At 51.3% G+C, this 20,747-nt stretch overlaps 1 protein-coding gene across 1 annotated transcript in view; it reads right to left on the bottom strand.

The window, feature by feature from the left end:
* Positions 1–1,420: 1,420 nt before the first annotated feature.
* BAZ1B (bromodomain adjacent to zinc finger domain 1B) overlaps positions 1,421–20,747 on the bottom strand; it is a 42,867-nt gene continuing 23,540 nt past the window's right edge. The window contains exons 11-19 of the mRNA XM_017824069.1: positions 16,862–16,960; positions 16,263–16,440; positions 15,598–15,783; positions 11,574–11,721; positions 9,918–10,065; positions 8,135–8,253; positions 5,795–5,943; positions 4,066–4,169; positions 1,421–3,538 (exon numbers count right to left, since the gene is read on the bottom strand). Of these exons, the coding sequence (XP_017679558.1) occupies positions 3,172–3,538; positions 4,066–4,169; positions 5,795–5,943; positions 8,135–8,253; positions 9,918–10,065; positions 11,574–11,721; positions 15,598–15,783; positions 16,263–16,440; positions 16,862–16,960 (1,498 nt within the window). The 3' untranslated portion in view covers positions 1,421–3,171. The remainder of the gene's footprint in view (positions 3,539–4,065; positions 4,170–5,794; positions 5,944–8,134; positions 8,254–9,917; positions 10,066–11,573; positions 11,722–15,597; positions 15,784–16,262; positions 16,441–16,861; positions 16,961–20,747) is intronic.

The following is a 20,747-nucleotide window of genomic DNA, read 5'->3' as shown; positions in this document are numbered from 1 at the left end:
GGCTGGCTGCAGAAGCTGGGATGGGCTGGCTGCAAAGGCTGGCGTAGGATGGTTGTGGAGAGTGGGGATGGGATGGGATGGCTACAGAGGCTGAGTTGGCACTGCCACTGGATGGGAATGGGCTTGGGGTACCCCCAGTCCTGGTCCAGCTCTGCATGAAGTGGAACCTCGTGCTTCAGCACTCTCTGAGCCATGGGAGTTATCCCCCCTCACATGGACAGACACTCCCTCCAGGTTTGAGTAGCAGAAGGAAAGCTGCTGTGCTCTGGGAATATGCTAAAAACCCCATTACCCAGACTATTAATTAAGAATTAAATCATGAGGAAGCCGAGGGGGCCAAGCTCAGGCCTCCTCTTCCCGAGGCCCTGTGGGAACTCCAGCAATCACAGGGGTTTGTCACAGGCAGCCCCTGGGACAGGGCTGTAGCGGGGCCAGGGACTGTCCCCCAGCCCCTGCTGCCCTGCCAGGTGTGGGGACAGCTATTTATAGCCCCACACAGGACACCGATGCCATGGAGGGGCTGCTATAAAAAGCAAGTCTCCAAAAGGTCTCGGAGCAGATGCTGGTGAGAGATCTCCGCGTTGAGGCCTGGAAACGTCCCAGCTGGAGTCACACTCGGATTCACCCAGGTCCTGTTGCACGGCCAGCAAAGCCAAACCAGCTCCTGTGGACAGGGGATGAGGCTTCTCCAGGAAAAACAGCATCTGTCCATTGCCAAAAGCCTTCAAGCCCTCAAACCCATCGGGACTTCCCTTCCCAGCAGCGCTGGGCCTGGCTGCAGCACTGCCAGGTTGGATCCTGAGCAAGGAGGATGAGGACACCCATGAACCCATCCCTCTCCTGGGCAGTGTGGCACTGGCAGAAACAGGCAAAGCCTTGGCCAAACCCTTTGTGTCACAGCTGTGGGCTGTCAGCAGCCCTGGGCCATCACCACCCCAGCCATGCTGCCCTGGGACACAGCAGGAACGGTCCTTGGTGCCAGCATGGCTGTGGTTGCAAAACAAACACCCCAACACAAGGGAAGAGGTGTTGGAGGCAGCCAGGCCATGCTGGGGCCAAAGAGCAGAGACACCCCAGCGCCCCATGGCTCCCTCCAGGAGTACCCAGTGCCACCCTGCATGGAGCAGCAGGACAAGTGTCACACTGGCAGCCTGCAGGGGGACAAGGGACCCATGGGGGTGGCCACCACAAGGACTGTTCCCCTGTCCAGAGGCAGGCAGAGCATAGCCCTGTCCCTGGGGAAGAGGACAACACACAAGGCCACACCAGCAGTGCTGGAAGCTGACCCGCTCTTCCCTTGCTCCACAGCTCCATTCTCCCTCCAGAAATGTGTGATGGAGGCTCTAGGAAGGCAGAGGTGAGACATCCCAGAGAGTCCCACACCAACACCAGGACCCGCAAAGGACTCGCACGTGCCACGTTTACAAACACAAGTACATAATGTTTATTCTTAAGTTTCCAATTTATTACAAGTACAGCCCTTGGCAGAAACCCCCTCCCCCCAAATGACACTGATTTTTTTAAAAAAAGTACAGTTCCAAAGGTCCCACCGTGTAGGACCTGCAGGAAATGTTCTCTAGGAAACAGGACAAAACAGCCTCTGAAGGGACGTGCGAGATACAAACGTCAGTGCTATTCCGTGGGGCAGGGAGTGAGGCTGGGGAGAGGGAAGGGGCTGGAAACCTGCCTCATCTGCAGCCATTGACAGCCCAGAACTGAAACAAATACCTGTTAAAAAAAAAAACAACAAACAAACAAAAAAAACCCCCAACCCTAAAATGTTCACAAAACTAGGCTGCAATTCTAGGCTGCAGTTTGTAATCGATGGTTCTTTTCTTCTCAAATCCCAGGAGCTGCAACAGCTGCTTTTGCTTTTCTGTGACAAAACCAGCACTGAGCAGCCCTGTGGCCCATTTGTTCCAAATCGAACACTTCTGGGATAAAAAGTTCAAGCCCTGATTGTATGATCCAAACCTGTCATGATGGAGAGGGGATGAGAAAAGGTTCCTTAGGGAAAAGTCAGCATCTGGGGTGACAGGAGCCAGTGCTGGGCCGTGGCACAGGATTGGGCTGACCAGGGGAGCACAAGGGAGGGTGTTACTATAAAACATGGTGAGAGCGTGGCTGAGAGGGACTGGGACTCCCCTCCCCAACAATTCCCCTGCTGTAACTCCTGCTACTGGTAGGAAAATGAGTTTTAAAGAGGGGGAAAATATAAAGCAAACACGATTTTATATAAACTGTACATGTGCCAAAGCAAGACAAGGGTATCTTACAGGTGTTCTTTGTACAAGATCACAGCTAGAAACAAGCCACTTTCAACTAGAAAATTAATTTAAAAAGTTACACAGCACATGTTTCTGCTGCTCCCCTGGCCCCGGAGCTCCCTCCGGGCTGTGCAGACACCCCCACCCTCCAGTTTGCTGCTGGCACTTGGGGCATCCAAAGGGCTGCGTGACCGTGGGCGGCTCCAGGTGAGCAGGGAGACTCCTCCTGGTATGTACAGCTGAGCTCAGAGCCCTCCTCGGAGTGAGACCTCCAGGGATTGCTCCCCGAGGCGAGGGGGAAGCAGGAGCACCTCGGAGCAGTTGGGATGCTGGTGAAAGCCGGCTGGCCGGACACGTAAGTGCTCGCTCGCCCCACGCAGCCCCGGCACCGGGGCTCGGCATTAACACCATATAAATATATACATACAAGCCCGAGCAGCCCATTGGCCTGATGGCACCCAGTCCTTCCGTGGAGCAACATGATCCCTCCCTGCTGGGCTCCCAGCACTGGCAGCACACAGTCCCACTGTGCTCCGGTTGCTGGTGGAGGGGAGGAAGCGGCTCATTCCCAGGAAGCCGACGGCGCCCGAGCTGGAGTAGGTTTGGTGCTCCCCTGCCCAGCCAGGCTTGGCCGGGCCCTCCCCTTGCCCTCCCCACCTTCCCCTCCTGGCAGGACAGACTCGTGTGGATTTTGCAGGAAGCAGTAAGTCATCTCTGCTCAATGGATGACCAAATACTTGAGGAAATTGCAGAAAAATTAAAACTAGGACGGGCCAAAGGGAAGGCTGGATTAATAGAGAAGTGCCTGCTGCTTCCCAGCTCCCTCCAGATAACCCATCCTGCTGCCCAGCAGCACCAGAAGGCCTGCTCCAGCTCTGGCTCTCCCCTTAAGTCTCCCCATCCCTCATTTCTTCCTTTTCCGCCCCCGGGAATGTTCGAGGGGCTCTGACTCACTGTCCCCTTCCTGCTCCTCCAGTCCCTGGCCCCTGGCAGAGAGCTGCTTGCGTTTCCTGCGCACATACGTGTGGCCTGGTAGGTGTTTGTGCACCATGTCAATCAAACACTGCTCTGTCTTCTCCAGGCAGGACAGTACGTGACTCCCGTTCTGGTTGTAGCGCTCGGCGTTGGAGAACACCTGCTTCATGTCAGACAGGAACTCCTGCACGGAGCGGTAGTTGCCACAGGAGCACTTGCTCTGCATAGTCTGGAAGTCCATGGGGTTGCTGATGACCTCAAAGTAGTCTTCAGCTTCCTCCGTGGTCACTGGCTCCCTGCCGAAGGAAGGGCCACAGGGATAGGAGGGGAATGCCAGCTCCGGCCATGCAGTGCCGGGCTGCAGAGGAAAGGGATCCTCCCATTCCTCCACCTGCACCCCCACAGTGCTGCAACAAGCCCAAGCAGCACCTCAACAGCCCCACAGACATAATAGCCCCATGGCACAGTGATGGGAAGGACAGGAGTCCCAGGAGCTGGTCCAGCCACAGGGCAGGTCCATAAACTCCCTCAGCGCTCCAAAAATCCTGGGGGCTGTGGAGAGCACCCACCCTGCCAACTTCGGCCCCCTGCCCAGCACCCTCTGCTCCACCACCTCAGAAGGGCCCCATGTCTTCAGTCCAGCCAAAGACTAAGAACATGGTGGTTTCTTCTGGAGCAGCTCCTTCCCAGCCATAACTTGCTTTTGGAATCCCAAGTCTCCCAAGTGGATCTGGCAGGACTGTGGCATGACCAGCCCACACCCCCACACTGCCTGTGGCCAGTCCTGCCTGTGGGGGAGGAGGAGGAGGCCACCTGCCCTCACCTGAAGGGCCAGCTGAAGCGGTACTTGATCAGCTTGCCCAGGATTTCCTCACACTTCTGCAGCTCGAGGCTCTGGCGACGCGCCGTCCTCTTCGTCTGAAGGACCTGCCCACACAAAGGATGCTGTAAAAGGAGGGAACCACTACAGGCTTTGGAGTTCAGCAAACAGCTCTGAGGCCAAAGGAGCCGGTTCTTAGCACAGGAAGGACATTTCTTTCCTGTGAGGGTGGTGAGGCCCTGGCACAGGTTGCCCAGAGAAGCTGTGGCTGCCCCATCCCTGCGAGTGTCCTAGGCCAGGTTGGAGCAACCTGGGATAGTGGAAGGTGTCCTTGCCCACAGCAAGGGGTTGGAACAAGCTGAGCTTTAAGGTGCCTTACAATCCAGGCCATTCCATGGTTATGCAGTTTGAGTTCCAGGATGGGAGTCCCATCCATGAGCTTATGGGGAACAGCTCACAAGCAGCCTGGCTTTCCTCCAGGGACAGGAGGCTTTTTCAAGGTAAGTTCAAGAACAACATGGTCTCAACAAGCAGCCAAAAAATAAATGCCAGCAAATGGAGAGTGTGAATTCCCTGTCCCTCCTTTCTCCAAGGCAGCACCCGAGGCAGAGGGAGAAGCACTTGTGCTGCCGTTCTGCCACGGCAGAGCTGACTGTGCCATTTCAAATCCCAGGGAGCAGCTGGTGCCCAGAGCGCTGCTGTCTCTGCACAGGCTCAGCACAAGGTCAGCCCGGGGACCTGCCACAGATCACCCCCAGCACAGGGACATCCCCTCAGCTCTAAGGGCACAGCTCATGGAATGTTGCCGCTGAGGGGATGCAGGATGATGGGAAGGCTCCACAACACAGAGCACTCAGTATCCTGACCCAGCTCCGGCCTCTTTCCAGGACAAATGGCAAGTCCTAGCAGAGTCCTCTACCCCAAGCCAGTATGCTGTCAGAGCTGTTCCAGAAAGATTTTCTCCACTGAAATATCCCTGTGGCAGCCCATGCTGGGCTTGCTGGCTTGGTTGCCCTCCAGTCTGACACAGCCCACAAGCCACCCCACACCCAGCATGAGCAGCAGTGAGCCCATAGACCACGAGGAAGGAGAGTGACAGGACACACCAGCACCAGTGCTGGCCAGAGGACAGATGGCAGATCTGCAGGGGGCTGTGACGTGGCCGTGGGGCTGGCGTATCCTCACGTATCCCCCGTGGTGTGTCCCTCCCCAGGGACAGACACTGCAGCTCCCCCCACCCAGCACGCACAGACTGCTCTGTGCAGGAGCGTATGGTTTTATTCTTTAAATGTCAAGTGAAACCTAAACCAGCCAAATTATGTCCTGGAGGTTGGGGAGTGACCATACGGACAACAACTGTCAGAAGACGGCCAAGGCTGGGGAGCAAGGGTCCAGCATTGCTGGCATTCCCTGGCCATCCAGGACCCCTCAGTCCCCCACCTCTCCACAGAGACATATGGATACTATTTAAAACCCTTTAACAAGCTGCAGGCTGCCTGCTACTCAAGGGGACAATGTGTGAAAGCGGCTGGGGAGGGATGCCTGGCATATCTGTGCTCCGTTTGCACCGGGCCCTTAAGGATATGCCTCCTTTGTTAACCCGCCCCAGCCCAGCCCGGGCTTCCACTAGGATTCAGGGTATTTCTCTGGGAAGGGGAGGGAGGAAGCGTGCCACCTGTTTGGTTTGTAACTCATGAAGTGAGCGGCCTCTGGGGAGCAATTTGGCTCTTACCAGCTCATCGATGTCTGCGCCGTTGACAGGTGCCGTGCGCTGCCGGGGTCCCCGAGCTGGGTTCAGTGCCTGCTTCTTCCTCTGGTGCCTTCCCTGCCTCGAGGAGTACATGGAGCCCTGCTTGCCCCGGGCTGCCCTCCTGGGCCTCACTGGAATAGATAAGCAGAGGGCTTAGAGCATCTGGGAGTAGAAACCACCAGCCCTCTACCCCCCGCGCCAGGCTGAGCCTCGCTCACGGTGACCCCCATGACACCCGGCCTCACGCCAGCTGTGCTCTCACACTCTCTCCATTGGGCATCACCTCCTGCCCGAGGAAGCCATGACAGGCAACAACCTGCTGCTAAAGGGTGCTCACACACAGCAGATCCTCAAGCAGGGAGACCTGGGAGCTCCCGGATTGTCCGCTGCGGGTCCTGGCGAATCTCCCCCTGCAGAGCCAAGTACTGAGACCCCGACAGGTCACTTGAGGGAGTGTCAGGGAAGCAATGCAAGGACAGACAGTTGTCTCAAACAGAAATACAACATCTCCTCTGAAAGCACCAGGAGCAGAAACTTGGAGTTTCCCCAGTTTTTGGGGACGGGTGGTTTTCCAAGCGTTTCCAAGTGGCCCACACGGTGGGATAAGCCAGCTGCTAAGCCCCCCTGAAAAGGGAGCTGTGTGCTGGGGGAGTGTCAAGTTACCGCAGCCGGGAGCTGCTCCACGTGCTGCAAGTGGGAAACAATGGGATTTTATTCCCCAAGACCAGGGCTGCTGCATTATATCCCACAAAAAGGCACTTGCCTGTGCGAGCCTGCCTGTCAGAGCTGCACACCGGCGGTGCTGACGCACTCCCTTGTCTTAAGTTTCTCCCTGTGTATCGGGAGAATGCGTCGGCCTTCCCAAGTCAAACCCGTTCCACCTGGTCCCGAGTCCTCGAGCGGGCTGTATCCAGCAGGCTGGATCCCTCAGCTGCAGGCTGGGATGCAGCCCCGTCCCATAAATCACGGTGCCGGCCCCCCGTGCGAGGCGTGTGGCGGGGCCGCGGGACGTCTGCCCGCTGTCACTGCGCTTGTGTGTCAAGCGCGCGGCACGTGCTGAATGTCTGACAATCCGACATTCTACGTTAGATCCCCCAGGATAAACGCCACCAGGATTAATGGGACTTCTCTATTAAAACAAAAGTTTTCCACGGTGACCTTTCCATGTTAATGCTCTTTAAAGCCAGGGGTTGCATTTAGCACTTTATTTTTAGTGACTGTAGCCCTCTTTTGCTATTGTTTGGAAACCTTGGCTCAGCTCCTGCCTTGGCCATGCAACACAGGCTGAACACACTCCAAGTGTGGACATGGATACGCCGCAGGACAAGCAGCGTGCATAGCTGGGGTACCAGTGAGCCTCCCTGAAACCAGAATAAAGCAAGGGAATCAAGACTTAGGCCTGGATGGAAACCCTCAAAAGAACACAGGATAATCCTCTGGGTCCCAATCTCTGGATTCCATCTGCCCCTGGTTAAGACAACCTGCAGTTAATGTTATGTCAGTCAAGGGCAGTTTGACAGAAGGCAAATGCTGGCAGTGTGCCCTTCCCAGATTGAGCTTTTCAGTGCAGCAAGTTGCCCAACTGAGACTGAATCTAATTCTCCTAAAACCAAAGTGGATACACAACTAAAGATGTTTAAGTGGAGAAGCAGCCACTGAGGAGTCTAGAAATCCCTCTTTTATTCCACTTAGCTGCTCAGGAATGCTCCAGTAACACATCCCGAGTGGTCTCTGTAGGCGACCAAAGGGTGCTGGTGGTCCAGGCCACACTACACCTGCAGCACTGTGCCTTCCCACTGGAATGGGCAGAGGAAGTGCTAGTCCTGTTTCAAAATGCCTCCTTGCCAAATCACTAGAAGTCCTGCACTCAAGGGGCTATGAGCTGGTGGGAAGAAGAAAAGCAAGGAGAGAGGGCTGTGGTTAGAGCTCCATAAACATTTATAACTGTTTCCAGTGTACCAACAAACCCTGTAGGCACAGGGACTGCCAATCCCAGGAACTGCTGGTGCTGCTGCCCCCACTGCAGCCTCTGCTGATCCCTCCCAGCCCCTGGAATGGTGTCATCAGTGTCCCCAGGGAGTGACTGGGCAGCAAGGGAGAGCTTGCAGCAGTTTCAATCTTTGCTAGTGCTGACCCCATCACAAAGGGCCAAGGGTTCACTGCAGCTCCACAGGTAACCACAGCCTTCCCCTGGGACATCTCCCACTGTTTCACCTGCTTTGTGTGAGGAAAAGCACAAGTCCCAGATAGGATCAATACTTTGCACACTGAAGGCAGAAAGTTAATATTTTCTGTTAGTTCCCTGCATGGTCAAAGCCTTACATTTCAGTCCAGCAACTTCATAATCTTCTTCCTCCTCCTCTTCCTCCTCAGCATCTGGTTCATCAGAAGCTTCCTCACCTTCTTCACCTTCATCTTCAGCAGAATCCTCTGCATAGCTCCTAGAACAAGGCAGGGAAACATGTCTGTGGCACCAGAACGTGGGCATCAGCAGCCCTGGGCCCCCAGTGCTGTTGGTGCTGTACAACAAACACCAGCTTGGCCCAAAGCAGTGCAGAGTTGTAGCTACAACTCAAAGGGCACTCCCCAGGCTGAATATCTGGGCTGAAAATCCCCAACAGCTGGATTGGGGTATTTTTTGGTCTTCCAGGCACTGTGACCACATGACAGTGCATTTTAAGACTGGGATTACTGTGGAATTATTCTTCCTTGAGAGGATGAGCTCTTGTTTTACCCAGGTCTGCAGGCCTGGCCTAAGGAGTTTCAACAGGGGGGCTTTTTCCTGCTGGAATATTTTCCCTATACTATTGGAAACAGATTGTTTTCCCTACACTATAGGAAACAGATCCATGAGCAGAGGGTCAGGCTTCTCACATGCCAAAAGTCACCCGACCTCCTTGCCCAGCCCATTCCAGCTTCTCACCTGTGTCTATTCCATTAAAAACCAGGAAAAAACCCAGCATGCACAGGCAAAAGGGGACTCAGGCAAAGCTGCTGTGGGAGTCTCAGTCCTCTGGAGAAAGAGGATTTTGAGCAACAAAAGGAATAAACTCCCACAGCACAGGGAGGTAAAAGAACTCCCAGGGTGACATTCTTTTCCTGCCTCAGCCAGGAGGAAAAGAGTAGAAAGCAGGTAACAGGACAGGTGTTCTCCACCTGATGGCTCTGGTCCAGGAGTTGAACAGCTTGCAGGTGACTCTGCCACATCAAAGTAACCATGATCTTAGGTCAGAACAGCTGCCTTTAAGCCCTGTCATTTCTGTACAAGCCTGAGGAACTCTTACACGGTCTCCAGGGAGTAAGTAATACTCTTAAGGCCATACACCACCTGCACAGTACAGGCTGGCACACACCTCTATTGTGCTGCTGCTCTGCCAGGGAGGCTCTGTTGGCTGTTTCTCTGTCAGGTGCCACTCGACAGCCTCACCTCTCTGACACACAGGGAGATGCAGCACAGTCACCATCAGCACATGACAGACACTGTAAAATACTTGAATTCAAGCCTGTAGTTCAAAAAACAATCCAACCCCTTGCTGTCAAGGGGCAACTACTCACTTCTGCTGAATGGAACAACTTTGATTCCTCCTCAAATCACGTTCTCTCTGTTGCACTATAAGGTGTTACTGTCTTGTTCGGGTTTATCAGGTCCAGAAAACCAGCAGAGTGGCATTTTGTAGCCTGATTTGTAGCAGTAGAGGAGGGGCTGAGCTGCAGCCTGGAGTAATGTCTGCTCTAACTTACAAGAACACCCCAGTAACTCAACCCAGGGGCCCACAGCGCTACGAACTCCATGAAAAACCAACCCAACCAGCTGTTCAAAGGAAACAACAGCCCTCAGTGCAGTTGAGTTTGGTGGGTGTTTTGTGCATGTTTTCACTGCCAAACACAAGTTATTTATTAAAACCCCTGAAGCTGTCATGGCTCAGTACCACACAGGTGTTCTGAACATACAGCCCGAAAAAAAAAAATCGCTTTTCTATCGTTCCAGTGCCGTTTTAACTGGGTGATTTCAAACCTTTCCGAGGGGCTCTGCTTCGGGCTGGCTGGGGTCTCATGGAAGCAGGGTTGGGACTGTGCAGTGGTGAAGGGCAGGGGGGTCACTCACCTGCCCCGTGAGCTGCGCCGGGCGGTGGAAGGTTGGCACGCCGGGCACTGCCACTCCCCGTCCGGGATCTCGTAGAGCGCTGGCCGCAGGCAGAACAGGTGGAAGGCCTTGTTACACTCGTCACACAGGATCAGCTTGTCATCCTCACCTAGGAGAGGGCAGCTCACTTGTAAACGAGGGCCACTGCCCTGCTCAACCTGAGGCAGAAGCTGCTGGAGGGTTGGACTAAGCAAGAGCAAGATGCAGAGTCCCCTCTGAGGGCAGGGACCCTTCCCCTGATGGCCTTTCTCAGGGACCCTTCCTTCTCCATCCCACCACGGCAGTGGAAACCAGCAGTGTTTAAAACCAAACAGAACCAATGCAAAGTCCCCTGCCCTGCAAAGATTTCATTGAGGCAAAGGCAGAAACCTGCCAAAGAGGTTCCACCCAGCCAAACACAGGGAAAGAGAAGTTTGCTGCAAAGATGCCCCAGAGCTCTAAGAAGCTCAAAAGGCAGCTATTCTTGTTCTAGCCTCAATCTGGTTAACCTGCACAGTATCTTCTTTCTACTCAGGGTAGCAAGCCTACACACAAAATCAGTATGCAGCAGGACTAGTCTCTCTGTGCTTCCCACCAATGCAGGGAAAGGGGGAGACAGTCCCACGCCAGCTTTCATTTACTGAAGAGGAAAAAATAGAAAGTGCAGAGAGCTTGCCAGCACATCTCTTTAACTTCCCAGTTCCTAAATTCTGTGAAACTACCACATCAGTCTCAGCTGAGATCTCCCCTTACTTCTTCCTAGAATTTCCTCTCAACAGCAGGTGGACAGTGTTGCCAGTGGTTTGGAATATCCTTAAGGCTCCACAGTGAAGGAGGATGTTGCACCAATTCAGCCCTTATTTCTTTGAAGAGGTGGATGGCAAAGCCTTTTGGTAAACAAAAGTGGCCCAGCACTCCCCCAAGCTCTGCTGCCCTCATTTCCCACTAGTTTTAGCAAACAGAAAGTGAGACAAAAAGCACGTGGGGAGGCAGAATGTACCACCAGGCTATTTCCTCCAGGCTCCCATCCAACAGGAGAGGTTATGGCAGAACAAATACCAGCACCCTGTCACTGCTGACACCTCGTCTACTTCCCCCTCCACCCAAAAGACTCTAAAGCCCTTCATCCTACAGAGCACACAGAGAAAGTGGTCCCTTGTCACCTGTTTGGTGACTTCCTCAGCTCATTAGCAGCTCTGTTCCCACTGTGCCCTGGGAGCATCATCCCACCTCGCTTTTCCCATAATAACCTTCCCAACCTGTCCTTGCTTGCTCCTTCTCTAAAAGAAGGGATTAACTGACAAGGCTCAGAGACCCAAAGACCATTCCAAAAATGAAAGCAGGGAATGGACAGTGGCACAAGTGTTCCCAGAAGGATTTGTAGATGACTCGTGTCCAAGTACCCTAAATATCCAGGGGACAGCAGCTCTGCAGTGTTCTGCAAGACCAGGGACTGGTTTCGTAAGAATGGTTTAGTGGAGTCAGGGTCAAATGCTTTTGTGAGATCACTGCTGACTGTAAATCCTGACATTCAAAACTCAAAATACAGCCACAGGCACAGTGACAGACTCCAAGGGCACGTTGTCTAAGCAGGGCCTGGAGGGGTGACAGGACCTGCGAGGGGCAGGAACGCGTTACCTTTCTTGCGGCACACTTTGCACCTGGCGTTCTCCGCTGACATGTCCCACTTGATGCAGGCGTCCAGCATTCCCAGCAGCACGTGCATCCGGGAGAAGGTCTGCGCCTCCCGGATCGCCGCCTTCCACTTCTCCATGGCTGAAGCAACCTGCAGACAGACCTAACAGCTTACACACAGGCTGGAGACGTTTTCATATCCTTTAGCTGGGGCCCTTCGAACCAAAGCTCGACTCTGTATTTCTTTCCTTCCCTGTTTTCACCTCAGCAGCCCTGGTTGTGGTTTATCCATATCCAGCCTCCCTGGATCAGACAGTTTGTTCGTAACAGTCCACCCCCTTTTGCATTTCACAGCCAGGCTGAAACAAGCTACGTGAACACCGCTGAATTCCTGCTCTGAAGGTCTAACCCAAACAATCAGCAGGCTGAGAAAATAAAAGGCAGAAATCTAGCACTGTAAAATGTGGGATTAAAGTCAGGGAACAGCTGGCAACCCCACTGGCGGGAAGTGGATTGGAGTGGCCTGTGCTGCCCTCCAGTGGGTACCACAGAGGCACCTGGATATCAGCAACACACTCCTGGTCCTCCTGGTCCCTGAGTTGCTCAGGTGGAGAGGGGACCCTGTGCCATCAGCTACAGGCTTGTCCTTCTGGTCCCTGAGCTCCTCAGGTGGAGAGGGGACTCTGTGCCACCAGCTACAATCACACTGGACAGGCATTTGGAGCCCCAAACGTGAAACCAGCCCTGAGACAGGATGACTTCAGCACATGGGAAATCCCAGAAGGAGCTGGGAGTGAGGATGACACCATCAAAGCTGAGCTTGGCACCAGGGCAGCTGTGGGGCCTGCACACAGCAAGGCCCATGGGAACCTCACACCCAGCTCAGGAGGTCTGGAAACACCGTTGTGGTAAATCGGAAATGCAGCAGGACAGAAGGGATGCAGAGCCATGTCCCACTCTCCAGTGGTAATCCTGTGCTCTACAACAATGAGGTGATGGCCCGGACATGACAGGGACATAATAGGACTCAAGTCAATGTTCTTCTACCCCAGGAGAATGAAAAAACAAACAGTGAAGTGTCAGATGGGAAAATCCAAGCTCTGCAGCTGACAGCAATTTGGGAGCCAAACAAAACCCGGGAGTTTTGCAGAGTTGCACATTCTCCCCTGACTGAATTTGAGGAAGCACAGCATATATTAGATGCTTGGAAAAACACACAAACTGTTCTGAAATGCCAACATCCTTGCTGCCATTGCTGGTGTGATCCTGGAGCCCAAGCCATCGCAGACAACCAGAAAACTGCCCAGCCCACTGTGGAGGTTACACAGCCCCTGGGCTATTTCTTTGCAGAACATTGTTGAGGTGCTTCACATACTGTGTAATTGATTTTCCAAGGAACTGTTCCATGGGTTTTGCTGTTAACATACTGGGTAACTGCTGGGCCAAGATAAATCTGCAAAAGCTGTTGGCAAGTTTTGCTCAGATATTTCTCCCCAAGTCTGTGGAATTTAACAGATTTCTAGCCTTGCTTCCCAAGCATCAGGAGACTGTGGCATTTGAGCAGTACTGGTATCAAGGGAGTTCTGGCTGCCAACTAGGCAAAATGGGAGACTGGAAGAAGTAACTGAAATCCCCTCCTGACTGGAGAGGAGCAAACCTAGCAGGGAAAACAAAACAAAAACCAAACCTCAAAATACTGAAGGAAAAGTCCACGGTCACTTGTCAACAACCTCAGAGTGACAGAAAGTACCTTCTCTGGTAAAGGTGGACAAAGCCTCCAGCTGAAAAGGCTCTCAGCTGGGATCCTGAGCTGACAGAAATCCCTTGGAACGGCTGAAACTGGAACTGCTTGGTTGTGAAGCTGCTCTTTAAGGGATTGTCTGCAGGTAAGACTGACTCTCCCCTTGCAAGCACTGCTGAAAGCAGGTCATGGGGGTGATAACACATCCAGAACCCAGCCATGCTCCTCTCTCTGCTCAGGCTGTTGTCCTGCAGTGTCACACTGCAAACAGGTCACATATTCCCTGGCCTATTCTGGGACAGTCCAGTGTGTTACCACCACTGGAAATGGGAACATTTGCACCAACAGAGGCACTGGACTGATTTTCAGGAGCAGCCCTAAACCAGGTCTCACTGCAATCCTTTGCCACTCAGCAGTGTGAGCTCCAGCCATGCAGCTGAGCCAGCAGGAACCCTTAGTACAGACAATTATGTCAGCAAACGGGTGCCTGCTAAGCCATAACTTGTTTCTCACAGGGAAAACGAGACATAACCACACCACAGGGCTGCAATTCCGTTCCTGAAGTCTGGAAGTACATTGAGTGTGTTTTTCCAGTGTGGCTATGCTGTATTTTACCTGCTATGTGCTCTCAGTGCAGTTCTGGCTCAAAAGGCTTCATAATTCTTGGCCTACACAGCAGATTTGTCTTTACAACAGTCTGCCTGGCAGTCAGGGGTTTTCATCAGATAACTATATCTAAGAACTAGGCTGCTCTTTCAAGGTCATCTCTAAAGGTTTTCTGCTTTGGCAAAAAGAAAGCTCATTCCAGATAAACTGAGGCAAAGAAAAAAAAAATCCCTAAAGCAAACAAACCAACAAACAAACCCAAACCCAAAAAAGCTGAACATTGCACTGCAGAAATAAATGCTCCAGAGACAATGGCACAACACAAAGTCAGAGGGCAGATTCAAAACTGGCAATGCTTAAATATTTCAGGACAACTGAGGATTGTGAAAATTTCAAGTGTCTATCCAAATTATCCTGCTAACAGGGCAATCCCACAGCCTAGCAAAGACCTGATGTTCAAACAAGGGTTCAGCAGACACTGACAGGAGTTTAAAAAAAAACAAACCACAAATCCACACTAAAAAACCCACCCTCAGTACAAGTCACAGAATTGTGGAATGGTTTGGGGTAGAAGGGACCTTAAAGATCATCCAGTTCCACCTCCTACCATGGGCAGGGACATCTTCCACTAGCCCAGGTTGCTCCAAGTCCTGTCCAACCTGGCCTTGGACAGTTGCAGGGATGGGGCAGCCACAGCTTCTCTGAGCAACCTGTGCCAGGGCCTCCCCATCCTCACAGGGAACAATTTCTTCCTAATATCCAATCTAAACTTACTCGGTCAGTTTGAAGCCATTCCCCCTTGTCCTGTCACTCCATGCTCTTGCAAACAGTCTCTCTCCATCTTTCCTATAGGTTCCCTTCAGGTAAGCATCTAATACTTCTTTTTTTAAGTTGGGAATGTCAAATGCTTCTGCTGATCCAATTCTGATACTGCTGCTTCTGCTGATGTCAGTGATCAGTCAGGGCAGAGCACACTTTGAAGGGGGCAGTGGGGAAAGCCTTGTCACGGGGCACTAATGTCCTGTTCAACTTGGTGCATAGAAACTGCCCCCAAGCACAAGTCCCCCCCGAGGGTGAAACACTGGTACAGCTCAACTGCCTGCAGGACCCTTCCCAATGTTCCTCAGCTCCTCTCCATCCCTTTGATTTGGAGGGATATGTATTTAGACCCACAACACCCCTTTTTCTCTCCTGCAGGCACACACAGCTTGTTTGCCCAGACATCTCCATGAGTGTCACACAGCCAACAACTTGTGTCTCCTCTTGCCTGACACTGGAATTTGATCTAAACCTCACTCCTCTGCAGTCACCAGAACCTCAACAGGTCTCTTTGTGGATCAAGGGCACCACTAGTCCTCTCTGATGGATACAAATCTTAAGTGCTGTGAAAATGCTCCATAATGTGCTTTTATTAAAGAGAAACTGTACAGAGGGAACTTGACCTATTTCCTGTCATAGAGGGACAATTAACTGCAGCTCCTCAGTATTATTTTGATTTTCCCTATACCTTCACTCCTCAAAATAAACAGGGAACACCTGGCCCCTCAAACACCATACCCACTGCACTCCAAACCTGAAATGGGAGGAAGCTGCTCAGGATTTAGTATCCCATGAACTGTACTGTCCCTGCTCAAAGAGTTCTAGTGCAAGACCAAAACAGAGCCCTGAGGTGAACAATACCTTGGCTTCTTCTGCCATTTTCTTGTCTTCATCTATCTCCTCAGCCTTGGCAATGTAGTCCTCTCCTTGGTGTTTCCTTCTCTTCTGCTTGGGGGCCATGAAACCTTGCAGAAACTTCTTCACAACCCCAGCCTGGAGTGCAATCACACACTCTCCAAAATCCTTCAGGCTCTCCAGTGAGTACACCTGTTGGGAAGAGCATATGATCCCATAACAGCTGGATGTCTCTCTGTGCTCTGTAGGTGGGTATGTCCTGCAAATGGACACCTGTGATAACCACACTACATTAGGTATCTACCACATCTCGTTATGGAATCAGCATATTGCTGCTGTTTCAACAAGACATGCTGGCTCTGATGTAAAAGATAAAAATCACCTACAGAGTTCTGCTAATGCTCCATAGAGAAGTCTGCTGCCAGAATTAGGAAATGGGACAAATGAACAGCTGTGCAGGATGCCCAGCTCCAACATTATGACCCACCTACACCAAAAGGACCCTCAAAGCCAGCAACGTGTCACCTTGAAATAACAGTTTAGAATTAAAAGACAAATGAGAAAACTGATTTTCCTGTTCCTCGTGTGTGAGGAAAAAAAAAGACTCCAGGCTTTCCACAGGAAGTATCAGCTCACACTTGTCTTGCTCAATGCTTTGCCTGTGCACTCACTTTTGCTTCATACTCCGGTGTCACATCGACGTATCCCAGGCCTCCCTTCTGCAGCCGCGTCGCAACCTCGATCAGGTCACTCCGGAGGTAGTTCAGCAGCTCCTGGTTGCCATCACAGGATTTGAGGCCCAGGTTCTGTTTCCGAGCCAAATGGATGGAATGTGTGATGTCCTGATACCTGGAAAATCAAACGCAGCCTTTGAGTACAGAGCACTGCCCCGGGAGCTGGGCAGGCTCCAGGACAATGGTCTTCATCGGGAGTTACGAGCTCCAGCAGTGCAGAACGTTCTTTGAAAGACACCTGAAAGCACGTGGCAGTTCTGGCTCAGAGTGAACCAGCACTGCCTTTGTTCCAGTCTCACGGAGCAATTTAAAGACTGACAGAACCTCCTCACTGATCACAGCATTACTTATCAAGGACCTGCAGTTACTGCCCAGGAAAACCAGCAATTTCTCAACCTCAGTGTCCTCCTCTTTTCAGCACAGGAATGACCAAAGCCCAGCCCAGGATGTTGCCCCAGGAATGGCAGGGATTGCTGTGCTGAGGACACACTTTGCCTTGGAGAAAGCACACGGAGGAAAGCAAAGAGCAGGCTCACTTTTTCTCCAAGCGCTCCTTGAGCTGGCTCTCCCTCACTCCTTGGGGGTGCAGGCAATCCAGCAGCTCATCCAAATCCTTCTGACTGTCACAGAGAAACCTGAAAGACAGAACATGCGCCATCATCAGCTAAGGTATCTCTGTGGCAAGAGAATTTCTTCTTCTAAATGGTTCCCAAGGATCAGTAGGCAGGGATGACAGGTAACCTATATCCCAATCCCCAGAGAGCAAGGTGAAGCACTTCCAGGAATGCTGGCAGAAAAATTCTGACTCAGGCTGGCCTTGGTTCACAGTCCCCAAATGTAGCCAATTCCAGGGTGAGAGAAAAAAAAATAAAATCAAAATAAACACAGAACTGATTTATTGATGTATTTTCCCCACTAGGTTTATTAAAACATTGGCATTTGAATTTAGTCATCCACCCCAGGGACTCCATTCACTACACTGCAGTTGGTTTAAGTGATCTGAATGTCATGTTAGATGCACTGCAAGGATTAACAAGCCGTGCACTGCACAGCACAGCGATGTAATCATATCTTCTTTCACTAACAAGAGGTGCCCAGATTAAAAAGGGGATGTCCTGGCTGATCCCACAACTGCTGCTGCTGGAGCTGTGTCCCTGTTCAGGCTCTGTCCCTGCAAGTGCACAAGTCCTCCTCTCTAAGCTCACCTGAACTTCAAAGGTCAAGTGCAGGGTGTGAAAAGCATATTCAGCAGCTTGAAACCTTCCTGCTCAGGAATCCTTTGGGACAGGGATGGCCACCAGCAGTTATCCCAATCTAAAAGGGGAACACTTTTGCAGAGTTCTCTAAACCAGGCATCCTCTCTGCAATTCCAAAGTACAATCATGTTTTCACGCTGGGTTGTAGATTTAAACTAGTTTTAAGGTTTTAAGGCAGCCTGAAATTCTGCTCTTTCCCTCTTATTTTTTTTTCCAACTCTATTCTAGGATGCCACAGGGCCTCCTCACCTGATGGGGTAGGGATTCAACCCGAGCTTCAGAGCTCATTTGCAGAAAATAAGACTAATTCCAAATCTTCTAGAAGAGGACTGCTCCTCAAAAAGAGGAAGTCATGGAATTGGAAAATCACCCTCATATGGACACAACTGCAAAGGACCACTCTGTGATCCTTACCAGCCACAGAGAAGATTCCAGACCCAATTTTTCTTCTTGGGCACAAACTCAGATGAGCTGAGCAACAACTAGACAAAGATGCTGTTCTGCCTCCTCTTGGAATACCAGTCTCCACAGTGCTTATTTTAGGTAGAAATACTTACTAAATATCGGATCTGAAAAGAAAATATTTTGTAATTCTAGTGTGCTTGTATTAGGGGAATGGCCTCACAACTTGCATTCAGCTAGGAAATTAATTACTCTAATAAAACATAGGATTGTTTAAAAATGGAAGGAAAATGGTTTCTTGCCAGTCACCTGCTTCAGTACACACAACCCTCTGCACCCTGAGATCAAAACCCTTGGCTACCACTGTCCTCTGCACCCCTCCCTGTGAGAAACAGGATGGAGCTACTCCAGATTTCCTTCACTCAGCAGAATCTGTAACCACCTGGAAATGGCATAAACCAAGCTCCAAACTAGCTGCCCTGCAGACACCCAGATTCCCAGGCACATTGAGATGGTTGCCCAGGTTATGATGAAACAACATCAGACACTGCTGGTGACAGATTGCAGGATCCAGCTGGAAAAATATCCAAGACAACCATGCCCAAGCTTTCTCAGCTTTCCCTCATGGTGGCAAATCAAGGGGGGAACTCCCTGCACTGTTTTGTCTTACTGTAAAAAGGAAAAGGCACTGGAAAGAGTCAGCATACGGCACTTGGATTCTCCAGTGTCTTGGGAAAAGACAATACAAGCTGCTGAGCAGCTGCAGAAAGCAGCTCCCATCCTTTTAATAAAGCCAGAGGTAAAGCCCTGGCACAACTTTATCCCTGCTGAAAAGGAAACTGGACAAGATAAAAAGAACATTTGCAACAGGTACCTGAGTCTTCCCCATTCACCCTGAGAGTAAGAACTGGGATTTCTGGGAGAGGGAACTGTTCTCCATCAGCCTGAACTCAAATGTGCAAAATATAAACACACCAGAGGCACCAGTGTTAGTCTGATTAGTGGCACTTTGCTGCTCTGTGCAGCCACAGTTCCTGGTTCCCAAACTAGCCCCAGGCATTCCCTACTACCTGTAGGAACTACCTGCACCTCCAACTGGGGGTCAACCAGCCCCAGGCTGGGAGCATGGACATGGTAAGACAGGGCTGGCATTTTAAAGGGGGGAGGCAATAGTAAGTCTTTCCAAGAGGGAGGGGAAGGCCTGACACAGTCCAGGGGGATGGGAAAGATGCCTTTGGGAGAGTCAAGACCAGAGGGAAGTCTTCAAACTGACCTAGAAGGGGGAACTCCTGACTGGTGCAAGGGCTTCCCACATCCCTAAAGAACAGCCTAGATTCTCTCCTGACATTTCTGGCAGCACAAGCCAGACTGGTCAGCAACCAAAACAGAAGGGACAAATGGCACAAGCAGCAAGTCAAAAGGAGCTCCCAGTATTCACTCAGGCTGAGAATTCCTCCCTGTTCTCAGGCTACAAGGGACAGAGAAAGGTATAAAACCTGGACTAGGGAATGAAGAAATCGAGAGGAAACATCTAGAGGAGCCCAGGATCAGTACCTGCTCTGGAGGGTTGGTGGAAACAGGGGAACTCCATCTGTAGAGTATAGGCTTGAGAATGGAGTCTGTCAGCACCCACTCATGGTTAACTCAAATTGTCTGCTGAGGGGACCCGCCAAACCATGCTGAATTCCTAATAGATGAAGAACAACGGGAGTTACTCTGCAGAGATGCCACTGTTTCCAAAATTCAACTGCTTTCTGACCAGGATGAGCAAGAAGTCTCCTGCATGCTAATATCCTGTGTGACCTGTGATTACTGCAGGGAAGACCAGGATATACACAGCTCCCAAGCACTATGGTATGGACAAACACTTCTTCAGGGACCACGTGCCCAGAAATTTTAAACAGGGAGATTTTTTTAATAAGCATCCATATCTGTGCAAGTGGGGCACAAGGTTAGGAATGGGACTGGGCCATCTGTCTGGAGAAGACGAAGCAACCAAGTGCTTATAATTCTGTACAATGATTCAGCCTCTGCACTTTGAGGACAAAACACTGGGCCCTCTTATTTTTGAGGGCAAAATACTGAAAGCAGAACCACTTCTTTAAGACACTATTTTTGTAACTCCTGGCAGAAGTATGAAATCTATCTCTCTCAGTATCCTACCAGCTCCCATCCCATCCTCAAGGAGAAAAGGGGCAGGACTGTGAAATACAACTATTCAGAGTTAATTTGGTATTTAATTTCAAAGTCTCATTGCTCTGAAGTATAAAATGGTAAAGCTGAAGATGCTCTACGTGCACTGTGAGGTTACTCAATCCCACATCAGACACACCACTAGGAAAAGAGACAGACAGCAGGACTTAAAGCAAAACACAAAGAAGTGAAACTTCCTATGCACATGCCAACATCATGAGTTATGGCTGGAAGAGTCCTTGCATCCAAACAACAGGGCATGGAGACAGCCAAGGACTTCACTGTGGGCTCAGAGCTCCTCAGGCTGTCCAAGGACAAAAATCAGCCAAGGAGGAGACTCTTCCATAACCATCTATGCTCAAGAGAGTCCTTGAGATGGGAGAGATCAATGACAGTGGCCCCAGAGGAAAACACAGGAATAGGAATATGGATTTCCTCAGAGGGAAATTCTAGTTCCTGTCTATCCCCTGAAATAACAGCTCTCAGGCTGTCACTTGGCTTTTTGTGGAAGCTTACCTGTAAATGGTGGCAGCTGTCAGACAGGTACTTAGCAAACAAGCTCTTTGCAGCT

Source organism: Lepidothrix coronata, unplaced genomic scaffold (assembly GCF_001604755.1).
Source record: "Lepidothrix coronata isolate B3197 unplaced genomic scaffold, Lepidothrix_coronata-1.0 Scaffold108, whole genome shotgun sequence".
NCBI lineage: Eukaryota > Metazoa > Chordata > Aves > Passeriformes > Pipridae > Lepidothrix > Lepidothrix coronata.
The sequence above is the reverse complement of the archived record's forward strand: the minus strand, read 5'-3'. Positions and strand labels throughout refer to the sequence as shown.